General features: G+C 30.9%; 1 protein-coding gene across 1 annotated transcript in view; it reads left to right on the top strand.

The window, feature by feature from the left end:
- Window positions 1–18,017, top strand: part of rg (rugose) — a gene marked incomplete in the record, with an annotated part of 134,311 nt that extends 116,294 nt beyond the window's left edge. Inside the window, 11 exon segments of the mRNA XM_067049779.1 lie at window positions 3,372–3,466; window positions 9,928–10,011; window positions 13,155–13,347; window positions 13,531–13,854; window positions 14,570–14,696; window positions 16,058–16,166; window positions 16,245–16,420; window positions 16,532–16,679; window positions 17,244–17,364; window positions 17,508–17,644; window positions 17,926–18,017. Coding sequence (XP_066905880.1) covers window positions 3,372–3,466; window positions 9,928–10,011; window positions 13,155–13,347; window positions 13,531–13,854; window positions 14,570–14,696; window positions 16,058–16,166; window positions 16,245–16,420; window positions 16,532–16,679; window positions 17,244–17,364; window positions 17,508–17,644; window positions 17,926–17,970 — 1,559 coding nt within the window.
- Window positions 18,018–27,888: the final 9,871 nt, after the last annotated feature.

The following is a 27,888-nucleotide window of genomic DNA, read 5'->3' as shown; positions in this document are numbered from 1 at the left end:
CATGCTCCATACTATGGTCTTGTAAGGGCATATTGGTATATTGATCTCATATATAAATATTTATGTATGTAGCAGTTAATTGTAAATTTTAAAAGTTGGTTTTAAAATAAACATTTTTGAACTATTATAATAAGTAACTTTGCAACTTATTAAACACTGTAAATTAACATAATTGTCTGACCAACTGTTTGAATTGTTCATTTTAAACATGTTGTTGTATTTGTGAGTTAGCATTCACTGGTACAGTTTAAATTCAAAGAGATATGTTAGTGGTTTGTTTTAGCTTTTCTGAGTTAATTAGCAACTTTTTACTACATATCATTTAAAATTTTATAAATATGTTTCTTATTTTTGCTCACATAAATTAATTATTGCATTTCAATTCAGCATTTAATTGTGACCATTGTAATTATTTATTTTACTGAGGTGAAGAAGATTGATTTTGCATCTTTGCAAGTTCCCCTTAATTGGTTAGTAATAGTTTACTTAGCCCAAAGTAAATAAATAAGGGTAATACTGTTTCCTTAATCTAGAAAAAATGCCACTTTTTATTAAATCACAAATATATATATATGTATGTATAGTTGACCGTAAAAATTGATATATAGGGAGATGGTCAGGGTTGCGGTCAAAAGAGAAATAAAAATAGTTTACAACTATTTATTTTCCAACGTTTCGCCCCACTTTGCAGGGCTTTTTGACCGCAACCCTGACCATCTCCCTATATAACAAGTATATATATTTTATGGTTCTTGTCAATCAGTCAATAAAATAACAATATTGAGGTGACGTTTTGCAACTTGTTCACATAGACATGTCCTACAGTGAAAAAAAAACTATTTAGAAAAAGTAGTAAGAGTATTCGAATTCATAACTATATAGGTGAATATGTTTACAAACATTATATTCTATGAATATGTTTGTACTCAAATCTATGATTATGATTACATTTACATTAATATCCACAGTTGTGAATATAAATATAGTTATAAATATTAGAAGATGGTCAGGGTTGCGGTCAAAAAAAAGAACAAATAGTTTAAAACTATTTTAATGTCTGACGTTTCGCCCCACTTTGCAGGGCTAAAAAGATACAAAAAAAAAAAAGAAAACTGAGAATATTACTACAATAAGGTAATTTAAGCTAGGATAAATATTATGTAAATATAAAGTGATAAGAAATTACATATAAATAAAAGGAAGACATAAAATAGTATCAGTATAAAATAAACTTGAATAAACAATGATAAGAATAAAAAATAAGTAACAATGGCAAGAGTAAAATTTTTTTTTAAATACGTAAAATATAGAGTTAAAAAAGTACAGGAGATGTACATAAAACAAAAACAATACAGGGGAAAAAAAATAAAAGAAGAAGAAAGTAGAGATTAAAGTGGGGCGAAACGTCAGACATTAAAATAGTCTTAAACTATTTGTTCTTTTTTTGACCGCAAAGCTGACCATCTTCTTATATATAAATCTTTACGGTCAACTATATATACATATAAATATAGTTATATTCGAAGGTCTCATATTCGGGAGGACGAATATATTGGATCACCTTATAGAAGCTTAGTATAGTATGATCTACTTTGTACATTTTCGATTTCATCATTTTTGCTTACAAGCCACCATTTTGTTTACTTAACTTTTACGAATCTAATAAAGGTGCCTGAGTGTGCCTGACCACCATTTTTGTTTTATTCTCATCAAACTGAAGGGTCGGGTATATTTTCAGAAAAACAAAATGGTTGAAGGGCACACTCATCTCAACAAAGCCTTAATTCCCTTAGGTAGCAGAGAAAAATTAAAAAAAAAAAAATGGTAGATGGGCATACTCAGCATCTCAACAGTGGTTCCCAATTCACAGAAGTCTGTGGTCCAATAATCCAGAAATTGAACCAACCAAGGCCTATTAAGCCAGAAATTGAACCTTTGGCGGCTTAATAAACACGATATATAACCATCTGTGGCCCAATCAGCTAGAAATTTAGCCATCTAAAGCCCATCCCTACTCCTGACTTGCTCCAAGGGGAGTCCGTCCTGGGAAATATTTGATAATTAGGTTGCTTAAAATTGCATTCTGGGACACTATAAGTTATGTACCAGTTGAATCCTTACTGCTAACATTAAAATATCATTTAAGATAACAATAAATCAGTTTTAACAATAATTCCTAATAAAATATGTGCAGCCGAACCATTCCCTTGGCCCACTGTTTGGTGGGGGTCATTTGAAGCTGAGGGAGTTGAGACGTCAGTCTTACCAACCTCGGAAATATGTGTCGATTTGAATGAGGTCTTGAGAGTTGACTTTTATTTTGTGACAGTCCCATAGAATAAATATTTGACCCTCTCACCATGGTTAGAATAGGTTGGTTACCTCTAGATAACTCCCTCTCCTCCTCCCTCCCCTGTATGGTAGAAATGACCTGGAAGGGTAGTTATAAAAAAACAAAAAAAACAAGCCCTGTAAGGTGGGTATTTAACCCTTTATGAGATTAATGAAGTTTAAGTTAGTAAAATGGTTGTTTGAATAGATAAATGTTTGGAATCTAGAGCGCTCAAACTCTTTTAGATGAGTACCTTACCCTTCAATATATTCATCCTCCTGAATATATTATACCTTTAAGTAGAAATATATTTATTTTCAAATTTTTATATTCAACTATATTCATTTTCACATCTGTATTTCCAAATTTAAAAGTATTCCTATTCAATTTTTGAACATAAATATATTTGTATTTATATTCAGAGAAAATAATGTTTGTGATTATATTTGTGAATACGAATATGTCCATCCCTGATCTCTATCATGGTTTTTGAGAGTAAAAAATTGCCATAAATCGTATCCTACAAAATTTCTTTAAGATTTATCATTTAGACCACAGATTTATCATTTTTAGTTAAGTAAGAACTGTAATGTAATTTTATAAATATATTTCTGGTTTTATTAGCTAGCATGAAATTAAAAAAGTATTATCCTTAAGGTCTGGGGAGAATTTTAAAGAGTTTATATGTTTCTTAACTAGACCACTTTGTTAATTCAAAGAATAGAACATTACTGAACTGTTACTTCAGTTTTAAGTGAAAATGACAATTTAGATGAGAATAGGAGCAGATTTGATTAAAAGGGTAGTGATCACATGTATTGTGACCACTCTCTGAATGTAGACTTCACCATATCACAACTGTTGCGCTCTCAGCATTGAAAGGGTTAAAACTTCTTTTGTGGACATTATCATAATGGTTAAATATTAATATTGATTTAGTTCATGATGAACTACTTACTGAGCTCCTTTATGATTTATTGTTTTCTTTTATATTATGCCCTTTTTGGAGATGAATAAAAACTTTATTATTCATTTTTAGCTGAAGGAGACTGTGATGTAATTGTGGTTGAGGAAAATAATCCATCTATCCTTACAGGAACTCCTCATGAAAACAATGGCCCGCCATCCATTAAGGTATCTAAGTTTTTGATTTATTCATAAGAACAAAAATTAATTATTTTCTATAATGGAGGAGAATAATTTTCTTAATGGTAATTTCTGAGGGTTTTTTAGACCAGTTAAGAAGAAGAAAACTTTAGGAATAGGAATTACAAGAAAAATATTTTTTTATTACAGAGATCTATGATCATCTTTACCTAATTTTTTTTTATAACCAATAATTAGTTTAAAACCAAATTTTGTGAAATTAGTTTTAATTCTCATTGGTTTTAATCAATGGAAGAGTATTTCATTGCATTTGTGAACAAAAGTTCCAGTAATAATTTTTTCATTAGACAATTTAAAATTTGCAGTATTTCTCTAGAACCCCCTTTATATAATAAATATATTAAAAAAAAAAAAAATCTGTACCGCTACAACCCATGAAGGGTCAGGGGTTCAGTACTTTGTAAGGGGGTACTGTTACTAGACCAACAGTTGCGCAAGGAGGTGATTTGGCCAGATTTTTACCCAATTAAGGGTACCCAATTTAGGAGGCTGGGTGGACTCCAGGAGGGCTCCAAAACCCACAAGAGTTGACTCACAGCTACAGTGTAACAAAATACAATTTTCTACCCAGCCGGATTCGAACTCAGGTCCTTGGAGTTTGTAGCCATGGGCCTTACCCCGTAGCTACCTGCACTCCCATATATATTATAAAAGATATCTTTCATTTAAGTTTCCATTATCCATACTGAATCCTGATTCTAATACATCTGTTTCTCATTTCACTTTAAAAAATATATGTTTTTAAAAAACCAGTATGAAATGAGAGCAATATTATCCAATGGTATGTATGCATGTGACCGATGATCAAGTTAAAAAAATATTCTATAACTAAGGAAATGTAGTTAAGAAGCCAGAAGCCTATACCATGGTGTAAAAGATATATTTCACTGCACCCTGCATGATGATTCCTTTAAACAACTAGTGTTTTCCAAGCTTTCAATATATGTGTACCTATTCTATAATTTTTGTAATGCTGTATACCCCTCATAAAAAAAATATATACATATAGTAACAATCAAAATACATTAAAAAAAAATAATGAAAAGTAAATTCATTCATAATAAAATATAAATAAAATTATATTATAAATTACATTTATAAAAATCAATAAGGATCAAATTGTTTATGTTGATATAGCAGATTATTATTATTAGGTTCCCTGAATGCTAATCTGAGAAGCAATTCCACATCCAAAACCCTTTTCTTTTGTTTTCGACTTGACAGTTACAAATACTGTAAATATGAAGTTGAAAAAAATAAAATGTATTTTAGGTTGTTTTCTGTAAAAACCAGTTGTACGTTGTTGCACCAGGTGCAGTCAAAACCCAGTGCAGTGCTTACCCCACTAAACTCTTCCTGTACCCTTTGAGGTGCGTATAAGAAATTGTGGGAAACTGCTTTGGACTGAGCTATTATTTATAACAATCACTGCAATTAATTGGTTCTTGGCTTGGATTGAAAAATTAAATTTCGTTAACTATTATGCATGATAATGAAATAAATTAATCATCTAATCTGGCAAATAAGCATATTGTTTTTCAACTTCCCTGACTGTTTTCTATTATATTGTAATATGTGTAGGTCTATTGGTAATATATAAGGCCTGATTCACTCCACTTTATAGTTTATGTTTATTATCTTAAATAGTGTAAAGATTCAGAGTTCCATTTCCTTTTTGTACATTGTATTGTTTCTTCATTCATTATTTGTTGACATTTTGGGGCTTTTTCTCCCCATTTTCAAAGCATACCTATAATGTTTTAAAAATATAATTGAAGTCATTTAAATTAAAATTTATATATCTTAGCCTTTACCTCAACTTATGTATTCTTATCACCAGGGGATGTAAATTTAAATGACTGTATTTATATTGTTGAAGCATAAAAGATATGTTTCGAAAATGAGGGTGAAAGCTCTGATATATCAACAACTAATGTGGAGAAACAACATAATATATAAAAAGGAAATAGATGTTTGAATTGCTACACTTACTGAAATTAAATAAAAAATCTAAGAGAAGATTTAAGCTTACTATTTTTTTCTTATTCTTTTATAAAATTTAATTGAAATTGAAAAATAAAGTAAGACTTTTGAGTACATACCCATTCCTCTTAAGATTATATTTGGAATTTACGCCTAAAGTATGTAAAAAGAGTAATCAAGGTAGCTTTTTTAGAGGAAAATTTTAATATGGTTTAAATATTTATACATTCTTAAAAATAAAAATAAAAACTGATGGGGTGTGCGTATCACACAACTTTCATTTACCACCCTATTCGCAATATGAACACTTAGTATATTTCCATTTTTAGGTTAGTGAAAGTATGAAACTGACAATCATGGAAACATGAAAACATTAAATCCATATTGGACACCTTTTTTGCTTTAATGGGCTAATTGAAAAAAAAAATGCAAAAATGTAGTATTTATACACAGATAAATATCTCTCAAGAGAAGGACTTTAGTTTATAAAATATTGAAATAAAGGTCAAGAATCAAAATCACTTTGGATTCTAGTTTAATTCCAGAACTCTTAAGTATTTGAGAGGCTGTGGTGGCCAAGTATGTTAAGTCACCAACTTAGAATTCTTATGCCAGAAACATTGGCGGTTTAAATACGACCTGAACTGGTTGACTTTTACTTCTTGGAGGGACCTACAGGATAAACCTTGGCCTTCCACTCTGGCTAGAATAGGTTAGTAACCTGTAGGATAACCCATCTTTCCAACCCTGGGCTGGAGAACATAAGGATGTTAAACCAAAAAAAATAAGTACTAATAAACTCATTTCAAAGTTTTTTATAGCATTATTTTATTGCATAGTTTTCTAAAATAAATGCTTTCCTTCAGAGAAAACATGTCTGTCTATCATTCCCTCTCCTTTAACAATAATTTTATGTACTTTTAACATTACATGTTTTGAAACAGAGAAGATATTACAGTTGTGCATATTTACCATTCTTTGGAATTCAGATTTTTCAGAACATCCAAATTTTTTTATAGTATTGACTGAATGAATTTATAGGATATTGAATGTATGAGGTTACAATGGTGATGTATTTTAGTTGTAAAATAATGATAAATTATTGCCAAACATTAGCTTGATATTGCACAAAATTGTAAAAATTAAATTATATATGATACAATGAGTAATGAGAAATTAAAAATTGAAATTTTATGTTGGTAGATACTGATACTGTTATTACCCTAAGATATAGTATTGGTAGATATTGTATAAAAAATTATAAAATAAGTTGAGATACAGACTTTTATTTCTGTGGCAGTCCCACGAAATAAAATAAATTGACCCCTCACCATAGTTGGAATAGATAAGTTACCTCTAGATAACACCCCCCCCCCCCCCAAAGGTCAGAAATTACCAGGATGGGGGTCATAAAAAAAAAAATAGGTGTCCTAAATCATTATTTGGGTCTCTGACGATCAAAAAATATCTGAGACTTATTCAATAATGTAACTAGTATCGTGTAAAGAATATTTCAGGCTTAAATCTAAAAAAATCAATGAAATACCTAATAAATTATATGGGTCCTAAGACAGAGGGTGAATAAAACAAAATGGGACTGCTCCGGAAAAACGGGTGGCTACTCTCCTTAATTATTTCAGAATCGATATTTAAAAGAATAACTTATCTGCTAATGATGAGCCCATCTAGACGAGAAACAATAAATAGATTTTTTTTTTCCTAACTCACAATTAGGATAGAATTCATTTCTGAACATTATTATTGGATTTGTCAATATTAACTGACATCAATTTAGAGAAGGATCAGCAATCACAGGGTCCATTCTATACATGTTTTAACAAGTGCTTAATATTAGCAAGTTTGCAGTATAGGACTCCAATGGGAGTCTTGGCCGAGAAAGGGGGAAAAAAAAAAAAAAAAAAAAAAAAAAAAAAAAAAAATATATTAGCAGGTTGGTATTGAACACATTCCACCACCAAAAGTTTACAGTACAGCGAAAAGATTCTTTGACTTTTGGCCTCCAAATCTGGTTTCTGAACCACTGAGTCCTCGGGATATTAGTGAATTCGACCTTAGCTACTATTATCAAAGCTTAAATTTTTTTTAGGTCGTATTTATTTTTTTGACGATTGTTTTAAAGTAAAATAAATTGTTTCTAAAAATACGGAACTTAAAAAAATTTTGACTAAATCGTAATTCAAACAAAATACAATAAAACTATCGCCAAAAATTGTTTTTAAAAACAGACAAAACTTGCATTATCGGATTAAATCCCAGTTGAAACAATTAGACTGAGATGGGAAATTATTTTGGACGTCAATCACAATGGAGTAGATAGAAGTGAGTAGGCGAATGGGGCGGCCACTGCTTAAAGGGAGAACCTAAATCTTTAAATTTATAATAAATTAGTTTTATTTAAGGTTTAAATTAAACTGTTGTATAGGTTTCAATTGCTTAAGTTGGAAATCATGAAATGATATTTGTAGTAATCTGGCTATAATAGTCCCCAATGGCAAGTGTTATAAAAAAAATGCACAAACATTAATACATTTCTTGTGACGACCTGTTAATACTGGTGCGCCGCCAATCTCGTGGATTGGCGCGAAAAGGACTGGCGAGCGCGGGAAATATGGTTATTGTTCATTTAGACTTAGACTCCAACAGCAAGCGACACAAATTGTGTTAGTGAGAGATTTTGTGATTTTAAGAGCTAATTGTTTACACAATTCTAATTTTATTTTATTCAGGTAAGATTAAGTAAAGTTATTATTTGAATAAATGAGTTGTGGATTTGGTATTCGATTCGAAACCTTGCTAGCTTTCGATCTCATGGGGGTCGGTCATCTCTAGACCTAAACAGTGAAATTTTAAATTAAGAAGTTTTGATACTTCTTATTACATTTTAATGCTGATTTAAATCAAATTGAGTTCATAAAGACTATCCATATCTCTCAAATTCGGGAATCGAAATTTTCTGATTTAATTTTGCTAGTCGCATTTTCGTCTTTTTTCATATCGTTTTAAAAAACCACGTTTACATAAAATGCGAATTCTCTTTGCGTTAGTAAATACGAGGAAATTGGAAAAAAAAGAAGTGAAATATATCACTTCTGGCAAAACGTATTTTTAAAAAAATGAAATAATTATTTTATTTTAGTAACTCTTTTTTAATTACTTCATTTGTTTATGAATACAAATATTAATTGTGGAGTATGAAACCAATAATTTCAAAATTACATAAATACGTCTCCCAAATAAATGGGTCAGTATAGCTTCCTCATGATTTATATCTTCTTTTTCTTTTTTGAAATTTTCTTTTAATGTATATTTCTATTGGTTATGATCACCTATATTTAAAAGTTCATAATTTGTTATTTGTGAATAAAATATGGGTTTTTGGGGACATATATAATACATTATCTGTATAACTATATAAGATATTATAATATTCATAAATGTATCATTTAAACTAATAAAGATTCCAATAGAATCTGCTGGTCCGCTGAAAGTGGAAACACATAAATACGTTACATGTCTTACACCTAGTACCTCTCATTGTCGTTTAATAGCCCAGAGACTTAATAGGGGCAAATTGTAAGGCCTCAGTGAGAATTTACGCTTCACGGAATTCCCCACCTTAGCTGGCAGAGAATATCAATGTACATAGTGGATCAGAACATTCTTGTGCTATTTTTTGGAAATGTGTATTGTCTTTGATTTCTCTGTCTCCTCTGGGTCTCTCCTTCCTATATCTTCTCTCCTATCGTAAGGCCCTGCAGCTAGCACCTAGTCAGGACTTACATTCCCCTTCTTGCATACATACTAGTACCCTGTAGAATGAAAACTTCCTGCAAGGACTGGCAGCAAGCACCCAGTTTCCAGAGCGAAGTTTCCATCCTTTGAGGACTTAAGCTAGCCCTGTAAGACTCATTCTGTCTATTCATTTCTTTATTAGTTACTTTACCTTTTTGAGCATGCATTGTTGAGGCCTTCTGCTATTGAGAACCTCAATTTGTCAATTGGAGTCAGATCTCAATCTATGAACCACCTCCACAAAATAATTCAATAATGAAAACATTGGTTAGTGACCATACATAAAGGCATGGTTGAGGAAGTTATCTTAATTTTGTTTGAGTATTGGATTGCAATTTTTTATTTACAGAATAAGATGGCTAGTTATGTAATATTTTTTCTTCTAATATTTTTTTTTGTAATCCTGCTATAACTTTTATTTATTATAAATAATTTGTTTTCTTGAACTTTCACCATAACGTTTTATTCTAGAGATTTATTTTCTTGTAATTGATTTCTTTAAAGCAAGAAGATACCTATAATTTATTTAAAATATTACTTTCTACTTACTAAAATGCTATTAATTAATTTTAGTATTAACATAGCACTTTATGGTATGGGTGATGGTTTACTAACATTTTATTTAAATACAGCGCTCTCCATATTCTCATCATACATTTGAGATTGAGGACCAGAGATTCATTGGAAGACATCATCCTGTGAATGTATCTAACAAGGTATTATAATTTTCATTTATTAAAAAAAAAAAAAAATTAAGCTTTTTCCTGTGTTTTTTTTTGGAGTTTTCTATTTATTCTGAAATCTCAATTCACTCACCTCCTTAAATTGCCATTGATTTATACAATAATTTTTATGTGATAAAGACATTTTACTGCTTGATAATCTGTGGAAGATCAGACTCCCTTAGATGCTTTAAATTCCTACCAACTAATCTCCCAATGCCCTATATCTTGATTACTGATTTAATCTGTTCTATAATGATATAAGTATACAGGTTTGAATTTTGTACGTATTTACAATCTCTCTCCCTTCCTGCAACCTTTAATATAATTATCAATATCATTTAAAATCAGATTGCTCCTTATGATGCAAAGATATAAAAAACCCTTGAGCATGATTAAGAAATGGAAAGAGACCCTAGACAAAATCTTCATCCTTAAGTAGAAATTTGAAAAATTATGGCAACTATATTAAGAAGCATACGCTGTATTTGTTTAGCTCTTAAAAGTGTACAGTTATTATATGGATAGAAACTGGGTATGGAAGAAGTATCTGAAGATTTGAAGTTAGAACTGGCTTGAGAAAACATGATTTTTTACTCCGGTTTCAACCTTACCATTACAAAAGTGCTGAGAATAATAGTGTAAAACAATTGAGGGGTGAATTTTAAATGTAACTAAAAGTTCTTCAGTATACATCTAACATAACAGTTGTGGGAAGAAAAAAAGATGTATAAAGAAACTTTCGGATTCATGACAAAAGGATTGGAAATAAGGATACATAATGCTCCAGTTGACCAGATACTAGTTCTGCAGCGTAACAATCTGGTGTTGGGTCTTGGCCTCCTCCACTAGCATCCACACTTTGTCTTGTTCTTGCAATCACCACCCAATAGGTGACTCCTAGGATCATTCATTTGCTATGCCATCAGTCCACCTCGACTTCTGCTGCTGCCTTGTTCTGAACAGGGCGTTTATGTTTTATTAGTTTAATAGCTTTATTAGCTTATCTGGAAGGCCTTGCATGCCTTTGGGCACGCATTAAGGGTCCTTCCAAACTTAGAAAATATCTTTGTAGTGCTCATCTGTAACTATATAATACTTTTTTTTGTAAGCGATAAAAAACAAATTTAAAGAAATTTACACAACTTCTGAAATTTTACACTTAAGTGACTCAGAAAGTGGGTAATAATCAACCGGAAAGTATCAGAGGTTGACACATCTATCTAACATTGCCTATGATTTTGATCTCATTAACCATGAGTGTATAAATATTAACGAGCAGGTAATTCAACATCATGATTTTTTCAATTGTAGCTCTTGAAATCTTAAGTATTATGTATGGTGTATAATTTTAACTCTTCTTTTCTAATATGCCCTGCCATGCTCCAAGAATCTCCTGGTTCTCCGGTTTGGTATAAGGACAGTTTATTCTAATATCCACTGCTTTTCTATTAGGTTTATAAGTTTCTATTAGGGTTACTAGGTTTATTTCTTTTGGTCCTTTGGTCTATCTTTTGTTCACTAGTTTTGGTTTCCTAATGATAATAATTTCAGGTAGTGTAAATTTTAAGATATGCAGATAGGGCTCTCATCTAGTTGCTTGCATACTTCCTCCCTTCTGGGGCATCATCCTAGGAAAGGTAGCCTTAGGGTATGGACTGTGTATTTATCTATATGTGTAGGATATTTATAATGTTCTCTGAGAGTGTTAACTATTCACAAATAAAATTTATTAACTAAAAAATATTTATTTATATATACTGGTAATATGATATTTTATAGCTTATTGATGATGCATGATTAAGATTTGTTACACAATATGTGCTCCTAATATTGCTTGTTGCTTAAAGGTTATTGTATTTTATCCATTTTTACCTTACACCTTCATTTAAATAATCTTTCCAATGATATTTTAATCTCAGTTTCTCTCATTTCATAAGTAATTATTCTTTCTTGATTTTATTAATATTTCCGTTTTTATCCAACTATTCATTTCCATTAATCTAATTCCCATTCTTTGAAATGACGGATGGTTTTTGGTACATATTTCTGATTACTTATCGTATATATTTTAATTAATGGGTTTGTTCACCCAGTTATTGACCCTTTTTGGAGTTGAGCTACTCTATTATAGGATTTATAATATTCCTATTATTATTATTTATGAGGTGTAGATAGTTGACCGTAGATTAATGATTGGAGAAGTTTGTCGGGGGTGCGGTCAGCAAAGAACAACATAAATAAACAAAACCATATTTATTTATTTTATGCCGATGTTTTAACCTGAGTTCCAGGTCTTCATTTTTCAAAAAAAAATTGATTAAATTGAATGATAATCGTGGAATTAGATGGTAGATTGAAAACAGTGAAAGATGAAATATGATATCATGTAGGTAAGAAGATATGTATAATATAAGATATGCAAGTAGTGTCTAAAAAACTGAACGATTATCAATCAATTTAATTTTTTTTACTATTCAATTATCAGTTATCAATTTTTTATCATTTATGATTCAATTCAATATTTTGTATAATTCCAAATTTGTTTGTATACTATTCCTTTTCAATTTTATGTTTCTCTAAATGTTGTGGTTATCTCTTTTGTTCTATAGCCCTGATGAAGACCTGAAATTCAGGTCGAAACATCAGCATAAAATAAATAAATATGGTTTTGTTTATTTATGTTGTTCTTTGCTGACCGCACCCCCCGACAAACTTCTCCAATTATTATTATTTATATGCCCTGTATTTTATTTTGTTATATATTTTATTTCATTAGAACGTTGTATGCTCTCAGGATTATTAGCCGTCATAAATCAAACCTTTTTAGTTTTGTCTGTATATTTGTATCTAACTAAATATTGTGGTGTAGGTTTTTAGAAAAAAAAAAATAAAAAGAGAAACAAGCTATTGTAGAAAAAATGAAATGTTTCTCTACTTGTTATTATAATTACTTCTTTTTCCTTACTAAATTTAAACAATTAGTCCTTTTTTATTAAAATGAACTATGATAGTTCTCGTAGAATATCATTTTTTTTTTAATGTGTTTTATTTTAATCAGAAAAACTGTTTTGAAGAAACAGATATTGTATTTTAAATTTGAATAATGGTTTTTTATAACTTAGTGTGTTTTACAGAGTATTGGATCTGTGGATGAAGTAATTTCTGTAACTTCTTTAGCAGTAAGTGAAGCAGATAGTAACACTACTGCAGATACCATCCACGAAGATAATAAACTCAGCAATATTGTCACCAATGAAGAAAATTGGACTGATGTTAATCTTAATGAGGATACTGAACATAGAAATGTGCATAATTTACAGTTCAGAGGTCTGTAGTTATCATTTATTAATTTTTATATTACATGTTTTTAAGGAACCCTTTTTCTTTTTACTTTTCTCTCTTTTCAGGAAATAAGCATACAAATTATATTAATAATATAAATTTTTTTGTTTTATGCATGTTTAAAATTTATTTTTAATAGTTCTTAAGTTAATGATCTTGAAATTTCAGGTTTAGTTAGAGATTGTGAGGGAAATATTTCTCGAGGTGAGAAACCGCATTCAGAGATCAGTGTTGTAGTTGTTCCGGGAGGAAATGAAATCCCACTTTCAAGTCAACATCCTGATGAATTAGCCATCAAAAGTCTTCCCCTTCCTTCAGCAACATCAACTCCAAATCCAACACCTTCTCGTGAGGCTTCATTAACTCAAAAACTTGAAACTGCTCTTGGTTCTGTGTGTCCCCTTCTCAGGGAAATAATGGTTGACTTTGCTCCTTTCTTATCAAAAACCTTAGTTGGTTCCCATGGACAAGAGCTCTTAATGGAAGGGAAAGGTATGTCATTTTGCATTATAATTTTATCTATGGTATAATATATAGCTAATAGTAATATGAAATAAAGATAACTGTAACAATAATAATAATAATGAGAACTGTTACATTCCATAAAGGGTCAGGGGTTTAGTACTTTGTAAGGAAGTTCTGGTTTTAGAACAACAGTTATTCAGTTATTCATGGAGGTGATTTTTTCAAGATCACGCTCAACCACGAGGTTTTTCCCAATTAAGGGTACCCACTTCATGAGGCAGGGTAGGCCCTAGGAAGGCTCTAGAACCCACAAGATTGACTCATAGCTACAGTAACAGAATAAATAATTATCTTCCTCTACCGGATTTGAACCCGGGTCATTGGAGTTAGAAGCACAGCACCTCATAAACCTGTTTCCTAATACTTTTATAGGTAAAATTGGACTTCTTGACTCGTTGGAGTCAACAAGACTTTAACAACTCAATATGAAAATTACAGTACAACGAATCTGATCACTTGGGAAGATCTGTTTTTTTTTTTAGACAGGTTACTGTTAACCTCCCTTCCCTCCTTATACATATTCTAGAAAGAAGCATAGGCGTCATATGCTGGAAGGTCTTATATCATTTTATTAGTGATCTCTTTGTTTATTTTATATTTGTTATGTGATGAAAAGTGTTCTTTACATATTAATAATTGTTTCTCATTTCTATTTTATTTCATTGGAGCTTCATTTCTGCAGGTCTTATTACATTCAAAAATAGTCACTCAGTAGTTGAATTGGTGATGTTACTTTGTTCTCAAGAGTGGCAGAATTCTTTACAGAAGCATGCTGGCTTAGCATTTATTGAGCTTATCAATGAAGGAAGGTATAATATTTCATTTATTATTAGTAGTAATTACCAACACCAAAAAACATTCATTTATTAAAGTTTTAGTAAATTTATATAAGATAGTATTTATATATTGTATTTTCTTATATTATATTATTCTATTGCAATGTATATTGTATTATTATGTGTATATTATCCTTATATTACTTGTTCAATCTCGTTACTTTCTTTTTAAAAATTGTATTATTTGAGGAACTTATTTTTATTTATGTTTGTGTATGGCATCAAAAACTGGATTTAGAATTTTTTCATTAGTTAGGTTTTATAATGAGTGTAAAAAGAAATTTGGTGGTGTTTTGGAACACCAGCTTGATAAAATAGACACCTGCTTGTCCAGTAGTTCCTCAGATGTAGTTTTTCAATAACTAATTAATACATTAATTATTTTTAGTTAGTATTTGTAGTTTTTCATAAACTAATAATTTATTTCCCCAAATTACTAAAAATCAACATTTTATGAATTTATTTTGGCTAAAATCATGGAAACTTGTAGATGATAAGCACTAAAATTGTAGCTAGTTAAATGTACCATAAAGTACTTTATAGTGTTTATCTTCATAGGAGTAGCAGTTACCTTGATATTCAAAAAATGTTGATTTCTTGTTGTATGGAAAGAAATAATCGTTTTTGAAAAGCTATATCTCGGGAATTGTTGAATGTATTAGTGCTCAAATTTTAGAAAATTTACTATACTTTAAAAATGGTGTTAATAAGTTTTTCTCACAGTATATAGCTTTAAAGATATTGAGCACTGAATGAAATTAGCCAAATGAAATAATTCAATTGGTCACATTTTTTAAATCAGCAGCTTTAAAATGAAAGACAAGGCTCTTTTTACTTAGAATTGAATATGCTTTCATACCAGTAAAGAATGCAAATGAAAACATTTACCAAGTTCTAGCAATATCAGCTGTTCATAGATTACAAACAATTTAAAATTTGGCGCACATATTGTCCTTCCCTGATATTCTGTCAATTGGTCCCCACTTCCTCCAGTATGGCTGGTTAAAATGTCTTCCCTTGGACATCATCTGGCCGAACATGTCAGATTAACAATTATCAGACTATCAAGATTGTACTGTTTTATACATTTTAGAAATATTTTAAATTATTTTTTTAAAAGTAGTTTTTGCCCAGTTGTTACATAATTATTTGATTTCAATGGTTTTAACATTTTCATATAAATAAAATTGTAGTATTAAATAAAATCTAGAATAATTCCAAGATGGTTCTTTCATCAATATTTCATAATACTTTATAATTAGGAATTATTATTATTTATGATATAATTGTTAATAACAGTATATTTAATATTTTTTGTTTGTTTTGTTTAATAGGCTGTTATCTCATGCCATGAAAGATCATATTGTTAGAGTTGCTAATGAAGCTGAATTTATTCTCAATAGAATGCGCGCTGATGATGTATTAAAACATGCAGATTTTGAGGTTAACAATAGTTTATTTTTGTGATGTTATGATATGTATTTTTTTATTTGATCTTAAAATGTAGTTTTATCCTTTTAGTCACAATGTGCTCAGACATTATTGGATCGCAGGGAAGAAGAAAGAATGTGTGATCACTTGATTACAGCAGCTAGAAGACGGGATAATGTTATTGCTGGTAGATTGCTTGAAAAAATTTGTAACATTCTTTCCAACAAACATGGAGCATGGGGATATGTTGATCCTAATGCAACTAAGTAATATTTTTTGTTGATATGTTAAAAAATCATTTGTTTGGACTTAAACGTTTTCTTATATTTTTTTATTTTAGTATCTGGAAAATATGTCTAAGTTTTTTTGTTTAAAAGGCTCTCTGAGTTCTGGAAGTTAGATGCTTGGGAAGATGATGCTCGTAGAAGAAAGAGACTGATTCATAACCCTAGAGGTTCAAGTCACCCTCAGGCAACACTTAAAGCAGCTATTGAACATGGTGCTCCAGATGATGCTATTTTACAGGTCAATAGATTATGTTAATTTTTAAACAAACACTTACAAAATGGAACCAATATAATAAAATGATTCGAATATTGAATGTTGGGGATTTTTTCTGTTTAGTAACTTCACTAGTTTTTAGGCGAGGACTGGTGTCTATTTAGATTTTTTTTTTTGTTTTTGAGGTTTGCTTTAACCTCAATAAATATTGGTAAGGACCTAGGGGTTCATGTAAAAAAGGGGTTCATGTGTTAGTTTATATGAGGTCTGGCCCTAAAACATGGTAACTGAATTTTTTTATGAATTAAAGTTTTTTGTATCATCGGCTTTTCAAAAACTGATTTCATAAATTGTCAAAAGAAAAACAAAATTAATAGTAATGCCTTGTTTTGTTTAATAATTGTGCCCTATTATAAATAAAAGTGTTGTAAAATAAATAAAAATAAAAAATAAAATAAAACTGTTGTAAAATATTTTGAGTATTTTATGAATTATTGTATATATGCAGTTTATGCTTCTCATTGGTTTTTATTTATCTCGAATTTCGAATCTTAACCTGATAATAATCATCTCTTGACTTTATTACAGGCCAGAAATGAGTTTCATGCCCAGTTAGCGGCATCTTATTCACAACAGGTCCAATCAACAGATTTGTTAGATGATGGAGATTTACTAACTGATGACAGAGATTTGGATATAGATCTCCCTGGTATGTATATATCGCTTATGTATATATACATTTAACTAGATGATGGAATTATTTGACTATGAAATAGGTCACGATATAACTACTTGATTAAAGAAGAAATATTGAAGTTATATCTTATGTCATAAAATTTTAATTTGTTTTAGGCCCTGTTAACATGAGCACAAAAGGAAAATTGATTGCACCTGGCATTGTTGCTCCTGGTATGATTTCCATAACATCAAGTGAACTTTACTTCGAAGTGGATGAAGAGGATGATGAATTTAAGCGATTAGATTCTGAGGTTAGTCTATCTTTTCAATTTTTCTTTAATTAATTAATTATAAAATTTTAGTTAATCTTTTCAATGTACAGGTATTGAGTGTTTTCTTGACTTTTTTTACTCCAGTCCCTGATATTTTCTGTTTATTATTTTTCAAATCACTCCAGTGTTTCTCATAATTGCTTAAGCTTTTGATTTTCAGTGGTTCTTTTAAACGGAAATGTAAAGAAAACATGCAAACATTTTATATATACATATGCATGTGTCAAATTTTCACTATACTTGAAATTTTTGATTAATAGGTCCAAAATCCATCAAGTGTTCCAGAAAAAATTGTGTTTATCTGAAGCCAATGTCAAAATAAAATCAATAAAAAACTGCATGATATTCTGCATTGAAATTGAAAACAAAAATAACATATGAACATTAAAACTACTACCTACCTTCCTCCATTAACCATTTTTTGATAAGTTCAGCTAATAGATAATAAATATTCGACAAAAATAAATTTATCTTTAATTTAATATTGAATTTTATTATTTTAAGTCATTGTAAATTTAATTTTTTTCACACATATTAGATAATTAACAGGTTGTCTAGTCGCCTTGAAGGTCGGGAATTATGCTTGAAATTTTTGCATCGAGAAAAAAATGGAAATTATGCTTGAAAAAAAATGGTTACCTAGAATTTTTAGTTTTTATTGAATATTTTTACATTTGTTTATCTATATATAGAATATATAGTCTGGCTTTGGCCATCCATTTACTCTGTTAGATCAGCTCTAATCTGCAATAATTTTGTGTTTGAAAAGTTGTACAGTGGCAATTAATGTGATTTTTGATATATCAGTGCAGTTTGCTTTATAGAATACTCATTGAAATTTTGAGCGAGATATGTCAAGAATTGAAAGAGATACAAAGAAGTTAAGGACAAGTATTTCACAGTAGGTTGCCAATCCCCTTATCTCTTAGTATTGGCAAGATATATCTCACCAGTCCTCACTGCTACTTCACTAGATAATTCAGTGTCAAGGTTAATACCTATCAGCAGTGTTTGTCATTATCACCAATACAAATTATTTCAGCCGTTTATCAAACTATTTTATTTCAATGATGGTCACTAACGAGGATTTGTTGGAGGTTATCAGCCGTAATAACTTTGCAAAATACCAGTAATTCTTGACTCTTTATTGGCTGAAGTTTCTAATATAAGAGAAAAACATTTGTAATAAGATAAAAAAATTAGTTCATTAGAAAATTAGATAAAGTTCTGAAAGAGAAAAAGAAGAAAAAACAACTTTTTAATTTTTAATTTTCCTTAAATGGAAAACGAGGAAGTCTCTACAAAAGTAGTTAATGTGTGCCCAGAAGTTAATGTCTAACTACCTATATACACCATTAATGACTGTTTTTGAATTAATAAAGGTTAGGAACCAAGACTAATCTTGTTTTCTCTCAATAATTATAAGGTTAAACAAGCAATAATGAAAAGAAGACATGACTTAGCCTGTAATATAACTAGGTCATGACAGGTCACTGGAAGAAAGGGGGGAAGGCAGACAAATTTTATGTTGTATTAATAAATTAAAAGTTTTTGTCAAACATACGTCATACAGAAGGGGTTTTTTCAGAGCAAGACAACCAAATACAGAATAAAGAAAGACAAATGAAAGATTAAATGAGTTTGAGTTCCATCCAAGATCTACTTCACGCAGCAGTCACCCTTTGGAAAAATACTCGTGACTTCATAACCATCAACGATCAGAAAGGCTTCTAGAGCTTTTAAGTAATTTTAACTCTTCATTTAACCATGCTAACAGTACATATAAGATAATATTTAACAATATCAAGGTTTCCAAAATTTACTTAACATCAGTTCAGTTTCAGTTACTAATAATATAAGGCAGATGTATGTATATGTGTAGTAGAAACCTGGTTAGCGACCGATAATTTTATCATTCCACCTTGGCTAAAAAAATTCAATCTGTTTATCAGTAATGCTGTTAAAATTAATCAACAAGGTAGGGCAAGTGGAGGCGTTGTCATGTTCATAAATAATGCAATGATAAAAAATAAAGGGAAAATTACTGTTTTAGAAAATAACCAGTATAGAATCATACTTTCTTTTCAATTTATTAATAAAAATATATTGTTGGGAAATTTTTATTACCCCAGGTAAATAAACATTTACTTGAAGTTTGTAAGTGGTGTGGTGACCTTATAATACATATAAAATATAATGGATATAAAAATATCCATGAAGTATTTGATTCTTGAATGTTTATTTGCTGAGATTCATAGAAAGAGATATCTTGATAAATGTATCAATGCGGGCATGGATGACTTATTGGTGGAGAGAGTTTTAGATATTAAAAGTCTTGAACACTTGAACAATGTGTTTTACTGTATTATTCGTATGTTTGACTCCCATAGTTTACTTAATAACCCTTAACTTTAAATCTAATAATTATTTGTATGTTAGTATATCATATATCATATACATCAAATTATTGCGATTTAAAGAAATATATTTAAGTTTATTTATCAATGTTTCTTATAAAATTTCTAAATTTTTTTTTCCTGTTTTAATAAGTTTATTTTGTTGATTAATCTATAGTGAAACTTAGTTTATATTGATCTGAACAATTTGTTTTATGTTAATGTATTTATCTTTTTTCCTTTTTATATGGTCCTCATGTATTATATCATGTCTTATATTGTACCTGTTATTTACAAACTAACTATAACTAACATTGATTGGGCCAGACTCCATGGCTACGCTGTTTATAAGCCAATAAATACATTATTATTATATGGAATATATATTTAGGGAAAGTATTGCGATCATGCAAAATTTCGAATTTTAGTTTTTGATGGAAATAAACGTTTTGAGGTCCGTATGGTCTGTGTCTAGATGTGTTTTTTTTTTTGTGGGTAGAAGAAATATCTTGCAACAAACACAACAGTGTGAGCTCCTACTCACTAAAAACCACTTCCCAATTCTTCTTTAGTACCCCACAAAAGCGCTGTGAAGCATTACTTTGAATCACAAGTTGGGCATGATGATTTGTCCTCCAGTTTGAAGTGGGCTAAGTAGGCCCTGAAGCAACCATGTCCTGTAAACAGTTGAGGTAATAATTTAACTCCACATGTTTCCGGGATATCTATGTTGTTATATCAGGAATCATATGGTGGGTCCATTTTCCAGAAGATAAGGTATTCCAGCATTTCTGCCATCATTCAAGAGTATGATTTCTCTCTTCTTTTGCTAATGTAGCCCTGTGAACACTTAGCCCTTCTCTTGTTCTTCAGAACATGTGGCTTGTAAATTTTCAATCCAGCTTCTGTATCATACCTCAAGATTCTATTAGTAAAATAATCTTTATGAGTTATTGTGGGACTTCCATCCAGCAGTGAATGTGTCAAGAAGACATTTGTCTCTCCTGTTGTATCACTGCTACCACATGAAGTAGCCCATGTGTTGAAGTCTCCTGCGATGATAAGGGGATGCTGACCTCACATTTCCTGCACAATACCATCAAGTAGAGCCTTAAATTCTTCTTGTGGTGCACAAAGTGATGCGTAGACTCTACAGATGAAAATGTCTCTCACCTTGACCCATACAAATCCTTTTCTTTAAATCGGTTGAACTTCCTGTATGAAGTGATCCATTCTGACCCACATAGCTGCTGGACCTCTAAGGCCTTCCATCCAGGGCCATTATCTGCCATAGTACTAATAGTTTGCCAGGATAGGTCTTGGGCTTCGCAGTGGTTAAAGTTTAGCTGTAAAAACCTCATTTCTAGCGCTTGATAATTGCCTTAGCCGCTTCCTGGTAGACTGGGTCGCTGCATCACAGAGTTGTATTGTGTCAGATCCCTCGCAATATTTCACCAAGTGAGCATATTCAAAGCAAATTTTTTTCCCTTACTTATCTAATACCGGCTGCTTATCCAACGATCTTGGAAACTCCCTTTTTCTATAACTTGTCTTGCCAGTTCCGTAGGCAATACAACTACTGCTGTCTGTATGCTGCCGTGAGCCTTGCGAAGTGACTTAACAACGGAAATATCAATGTTTTTTGCAGCATCAATTTGATTTCGAAGCGCTTTGTGCACTTCGTCAGCCATGGTCAGTAATCCCTCTTACAGTCAGGTTTGTCAGTTTTACATGATTCCCCATGTTTGTTTTATTATTCGGGGTTATTTCCTCTTGTCTGATTGATCCGCAAAAAGTATTTTATTGCCCTCCTGCCCTCTTTCTGTAGCGAGAATTACCCTATCCGCCACCTGGGGACGCACCACGTATGAACAATTAAGAGGTTTGTAATATAACTAAATCCTTTCCTCATTGAAATAGTCTGAGAGGGCTTAAATGACGTATATTTTAAAAATCTTCCTCTAAAGTACCTTAAATTTTGTTTATTTGAAAAAAAAATATATACAGTTATCATTGTTATCAATAATATACAATGGATTAATTCAAAATATTATGAATAACTGAAGGAGAAAGAGAAAAAACAGTAACATTCTATTTGAACGTGAAAAGCCGATCTTTCTCGATTGCATCGCACCAGATTTTTATTTTCCTGCTAGTACTATCTTTGATATCCTCTGAACTTTGTCACTTCCTTTAAAACAGGTATTTGTTTTATCTTGTCTCGCCTTACAGAGCTCCTTATACCCGGCTTTAAGTGATCGAGAGATGTCATGGAAGGGTTGAAAATCATTTTAAAATTTAACGCTTTCTCCTTGAATTTGAATTTTTAGCTTTCACGTTATGGAGAATCCAAAAATGTAGAGAGAAAAAATCTGTTTGCTGGTTCTCTACGCGACTACTACTGGGCCATTTTATTTTTTAGATTTGGCACGCTATAATTTTATATGCAGCTTTTTCACATTTATTTATCAAATTATGGAATCATTTTATATTTTTCTTTTGCTTATTTATTTATTAAACAAAATAAGTTTGTGAATAAAATTGTTGTGTAATTTATTCCTATAGTATATTTTATTTATGTAAACTTGAAATCTTTATTTCTGTGCTGTATAGCTAAGCTTTGAGGCTTCGTTGTAATAAGTCATGTAAGATTTTTTCGATATAAAATCAGGATACAGCGTTTACTGGAATTGTACATTTTATTAGAAGCCAACCTAAGACAACATTTTATGATTTCATTTTTTTCAAAAATGTAATCCAGGAAATTGATCTTTTTTTTCATGCTACTTCGCTGGACTCCCAGTTTTATTTTTAAAAAATTTATGTTAATAAAAAAATGTATATATTTGTGATTTGTAATTTCTTTTTCATTTTTTTTTTTTTTTCTGAAATCACTGGTACTTTGGGAAAAACAGAATTTCAGGGCACACAATTGTTTTACAAAATTTCAGGTGAATTTCAGATTATTCTATAACAGACCTCAAAGAAATTTACATGGACTTAAATGTTATTGAACAAGGTAGTTTTTACTGAACAGGTTAAATTGTGTAATCTGTAGATTAGTTGGAGGCCGATAAAAGAAAATCGCAAATAAATAATGATTTTTCAAAAAACAAAACTTAGCCTTTATCAGCTGTTTGGAAACCCTTTTCAAACGATTTTAACAAAAAAAAAGGGCTTGCAATGTAGAATGACTTAACTTAATTTTGAGTGTTTACTTCCTATTGAACAAAAAAACGTTACTTATAAAAACAAAAACAAATAAGCAACTTTATAAAATACTGAACTTCCTTTTTTTAGCCGCTTGGAAGCCCCCTTATTTGGTTTTGCAAAAACAAAATCAACTTTTTAATTAAAGAAATTTTTTTTCGGTCTAGTTATAACCATGCTGTTGCTTGTAATTACCTTACTAATTTTTAGTTATCGCTTTCATTTTACAAAAACGTGTCAGGTATTCTAAAAATAAAAAAAGTGATTTTTCTGCTCTTCTGTATTGAATCAAATTATAGTTCATACGAACTTTTTTTTTGTTTCTGAGGTCTACTACCTCATCTTAAAAAAACAAATTTGAAATAATTCAATTTCCCTATGTCATCAATCGGTTATGGTTTCAGTAGATCAATCCCATTAACATTTTACAACCCTTGAAAAATTCATCTACGATAATTTTGTAGATAATCACTAATAATATTGAAGAGTTAATGGTTGACCGTAGATATATATAAATGAGGAAAATATGATTAGGGGTGCGATCAGTGAAGAACACTTACGTAAAACTTATTTAAGTAGAAACTTATTTATTGTTAACCAACGTTTCGCCCCACTTTGCAGAACTTCATTCCTACAGCCTTGAAACGTGGGGTGAAATGGTGGTTAACAATAAATAGTTTTCTTTTACTATTTTGATACCTTTATTGACTGCCACCCGGACTATCTTACACCAATCTACTTCATACGGCCAGCTATCTTCTTCCAATAAATACTTAATTATTAGTGCCAACGTTTCCGTTAGAATTTCAAGCCTTTATCAGGCAGCCTTTATCTTCAAAAGAAGATTTTTGTTATTAGCCCTGGATATACAGAATGATTCTTATATATATATGATCGTGTATATACAGAATTGTATAAACAGCACTATATGATCTGTATATATACAATGATATAGTCATCATCATAATCATATATATAGTCATTCTGTTTATCCTTTTATCAATTGGTTGTGTTATCTTGTTTTTTATTCTTAGCCCTGATGAAGGGTTGAAATTCTAGTCGAAACGTTGGCACTAATAAGTAATAATAAAGTTTTTATTGGAAGAAGATAGTTGACCATAGGAAGTAGATTGGTAGAAGATAGTCCGGGTTGCGGTCAATAAAGGTATCAAAATAGTAAAACTATTTATTGTTAACCAACGTTTCACCCCACTTTGCAGGGCTATTGGGCAAAACGTTGGTTAACAATAAATATGTTTTTACTTTTTTGTATTTTTCACCAACCGCACCCCCAACGATTTTCTACTCATTGGCTAATACTATTGTACATTTTGTCGGTTTTATCCTAGTCCAACGGAGTGGAGAAGATCCCAACTCTGCCTACCACCGTTATGTTGGTTAACGAATTAAAATTGGTACTTCATTTTTATGAAAAGTAATTAAGCAATTATATCTTCGCAAAATTAGTACGTATTTTTTTTTACACCACGAAAAAAGAAATTAATATTTGTTTTTTCTTCCTCATAGAGAAAGAGTTAGCTATGCAAATAAATGCTTCATTCTGTTAATCGGTGTATAATATGTTTGTAAATAAGAGAGGAGATGATCGGAGCGGGTTGAAATAGAAATGCTAATGGGAGTTGTAAGTAAAAGATAGTTGATAGGTTAATAGTAGGGTAGTGGTTGGCTAACAGAGGGATAGGCGCCTGGCTCCACTTGTGTGGCCAGCAACAAATTGGAGTCAGTAAGAATTAAAGCACATGTTGAAGGAGGAGTGGACGGTATAATGATAGCCCTATGATTAATGATTCTCCTCACTAAATAGTGGCATTTTTACTCTTACCTTCCCATTTATCTTCTCCTTCCTTAACCTGCAATCATCCTCCTCACTGATCATTGCGAATTTCTTAGTTAAAAACCGGTGGCTATTTTATTCCGTTTGCATTATCCTTGTTTTTTAATTTTAACGTAAATTTATCCAATAAATCCAAACCCATATCCACAAGATTTAGTCTTGTCACTGTCTTCTCACCTACGTTTCGGTCTACCCCTCGGACTTTACTCATTCTTTACTAAACCCTACAACCTGATTGTACGAAAACCCAGTGTAAAAAAAGTCAGTTATTTCACCCCAACTTTTGATTACTTCGATAAAAGCTACGTATAATTACCAGTCTGCCATCTCTTAGGGGTAATACACAATGGCGGCTGTTTCAAAACTAAAAAAAATCATTCCGAGCTCCATATCTTTGAAACTACTTACAACAATTAAAAAACCTAATATAACATCATTTGAAGTTGAGTAATTTTTTTAGAATATGAGTCCTAGTAGAGCTGTTTACGTTTAATAGTTCCCGAAGTACAGTTTTTTAAAAAGCAACGTTTCGTGATTTTTTTTTTTTTAATATTTATTTATTTCTATTTACAACTGTACATTATAATACATTTAGTAAATCTGATCTAAGTTAAATTGGAGTGTTACAGGCGTGTAGAGAAACTACCCATTGGTAGTACTCTAATGACATTTTACATTCGCTGGTCTCGTGGCCAACTTCTTTTCAGGCGCCTCGGAGGATTGTCAGGAATGGAAGAGGATGCAAGATTAGAAACTAGGGGGTTTGAGTGGTTAAAGAGTTTATAATGGAAGGAGTGATATCTGGTTCGGGCTAGATCGGTTACATAGGGAACATTAAGGTCTTTATGTATGATTTTATTTGTGACAAAGTAAGGAGTATTGAGGATTTTACGAAGGTCGTGAAATATAAACTGAAAAAGTAGTTAGTGAATTTATTGTGGAAAATCTCAGGAACCATGAGACGTATCTATTAGTACTCATTTAGTTTAATGTGCTTTAAAGTAGTTCATGAGGTTTATAGTAGTTGTTTTCATGATGTTTGTCAAAATAAATTAATAAGATAATAAATTCTAGTTTTTCGGACAAATGTTTTTATTTATGAAAAACAATATCTCAGGATTGGAGGTACAGATGTCTGCCAGCAATAAAATTAAAGATAGTTTAATGTAGTATAAAGTAGTTTATAACGTAGTAGTTTTTATGATATTTGCATATGAATTTGGATTTAGCTCATGAAATTTTGTCCGAACAACTTTAAATCCATTTATTTTAGCAAATATCATGAATACTACTACTCTTACGAAGATAAACTTCACACACTATTTTATAGCACATTAAACGAGCTTTAATTGGAGAGCTAACTGATATCTGTACGTCTCATAGTTCCTGATATATGGATTTCCAATTGATTCACTAAACTACTGATTTTTCATTACATTTTTTATGAAATGTTGCTTTTAAAAACTCTGTATCTCGAGAACTATTGAATTTGAATAGCTCTGTTAGCGCTCATATTTTAGAAAATTTACTCTATTTTAATCTTATATTAGGTTTTTTTTGTGGCGTATGTAGTTTTAACGATTTGCAGGCCCAAATGAAAAATAATTTTTTTTTTTATCGTTTTGAAACATTCGCCATTTTTTATTCCTCCTAACTATACTTGGTAGAATCATCAATTTTTACTATTAATTAAACATAGTTTTCATTAATGTAATAAAAATTTGGGTGAAATAACTGATTTTTTTCTCCTCTTGTACTGTTTCCTATAACCCAATTATATTTACTAAGTGCAGTCCACATAATTCGGAAAGAAATCTTTCGACGGATCAATGGTCCAATGGAGCAGAGAACTGCTGTTAGTTTGTTGGTGCCTTTGTACATTATTCATAATTACAGAGGTAGACAATTGAGAAATTTGTATGTATATTATTCTTGGTGTTTTTTGGTTTTTCTTGGAAGTTTACATATCGATATTTCATCAATTTGTTTTCCGATTCCCGGCTTTAGTTATTATCCTTTCAACTAAATCATAATTTATGTTTATACCAGTTTATTGTAGATATTTCAAATGTGTATATCCTACTTTATACATAATCAATATTATTCTTTTACTGAGTTTCAGTTACCATCTAATACTGGATTTATCCAGAGGTACACAGATTCATGATACTTGCTTTTTAGAGAAATAGAAATATTTTTGTTAGGGATGGGATTGGGAAAGAGTTGGAACGTAGAGGGGCATAAATAAAAGAGCAGAGGCTACAATCAGGAGGTTATATGTTCCTTTTGACAAATTGCAGGCGGGCCAATGAGAGAGCTCTAATTGAAAGCGTTCTCCCCTCCAGCGATATAGCTCTTAATGAGACCATCTTTGTTCTCAGTATGGACCACACAGGTTCCTTTCGGTTCTTGTATCTCTTGTTTGTTAACCATAGGTGTAAATAACGCCAAACCAGCCTAGACAATACCTTAGTATGTCCGACGTCAGGTGAGGGAGGAGGTTGCAAAATATAATTGAAAAAAAAAATACTAAAGCTATTTTAAAAATTCCAAAAATTAAATAAAATGGATACTACTCTAAATAAGAGTTGTTATTGAGGGTTAATAAAAACGTTGAGACGTTTGCTGATCTTTCTGTTCGTAATTGTAATTCAACCCGACTACTACAAACCACCACTCAGGGCCGTCGTAGGTCAGTTAGTTAGCCCTAGGTCTATCGTTCTGAGATCTGCGATCAGGGCCGGTTCGAATCCAGTCTGGAG

This window comes from Halyomorpha halys, unplaced genomic scaffold, assembly GCF_000696795.3.
Source record: "Halyomorpha halys isolate HHAL.00 unplaced genomic scaffold, Hhal_1.1 Scaffold1342.1, whole genome shotgun sequence".
Lineage (NCBI taxonomy): Eukaryota > Metazoa > Arthropoda > Insecta > Hemiptera > Pentatomidae > Halyomorpha > Halyomorpha halys.
Note: the sequence above shows the minus strand (reverse complement) of the source record. Positions and strands in the feature narration are given on the sequence as shown.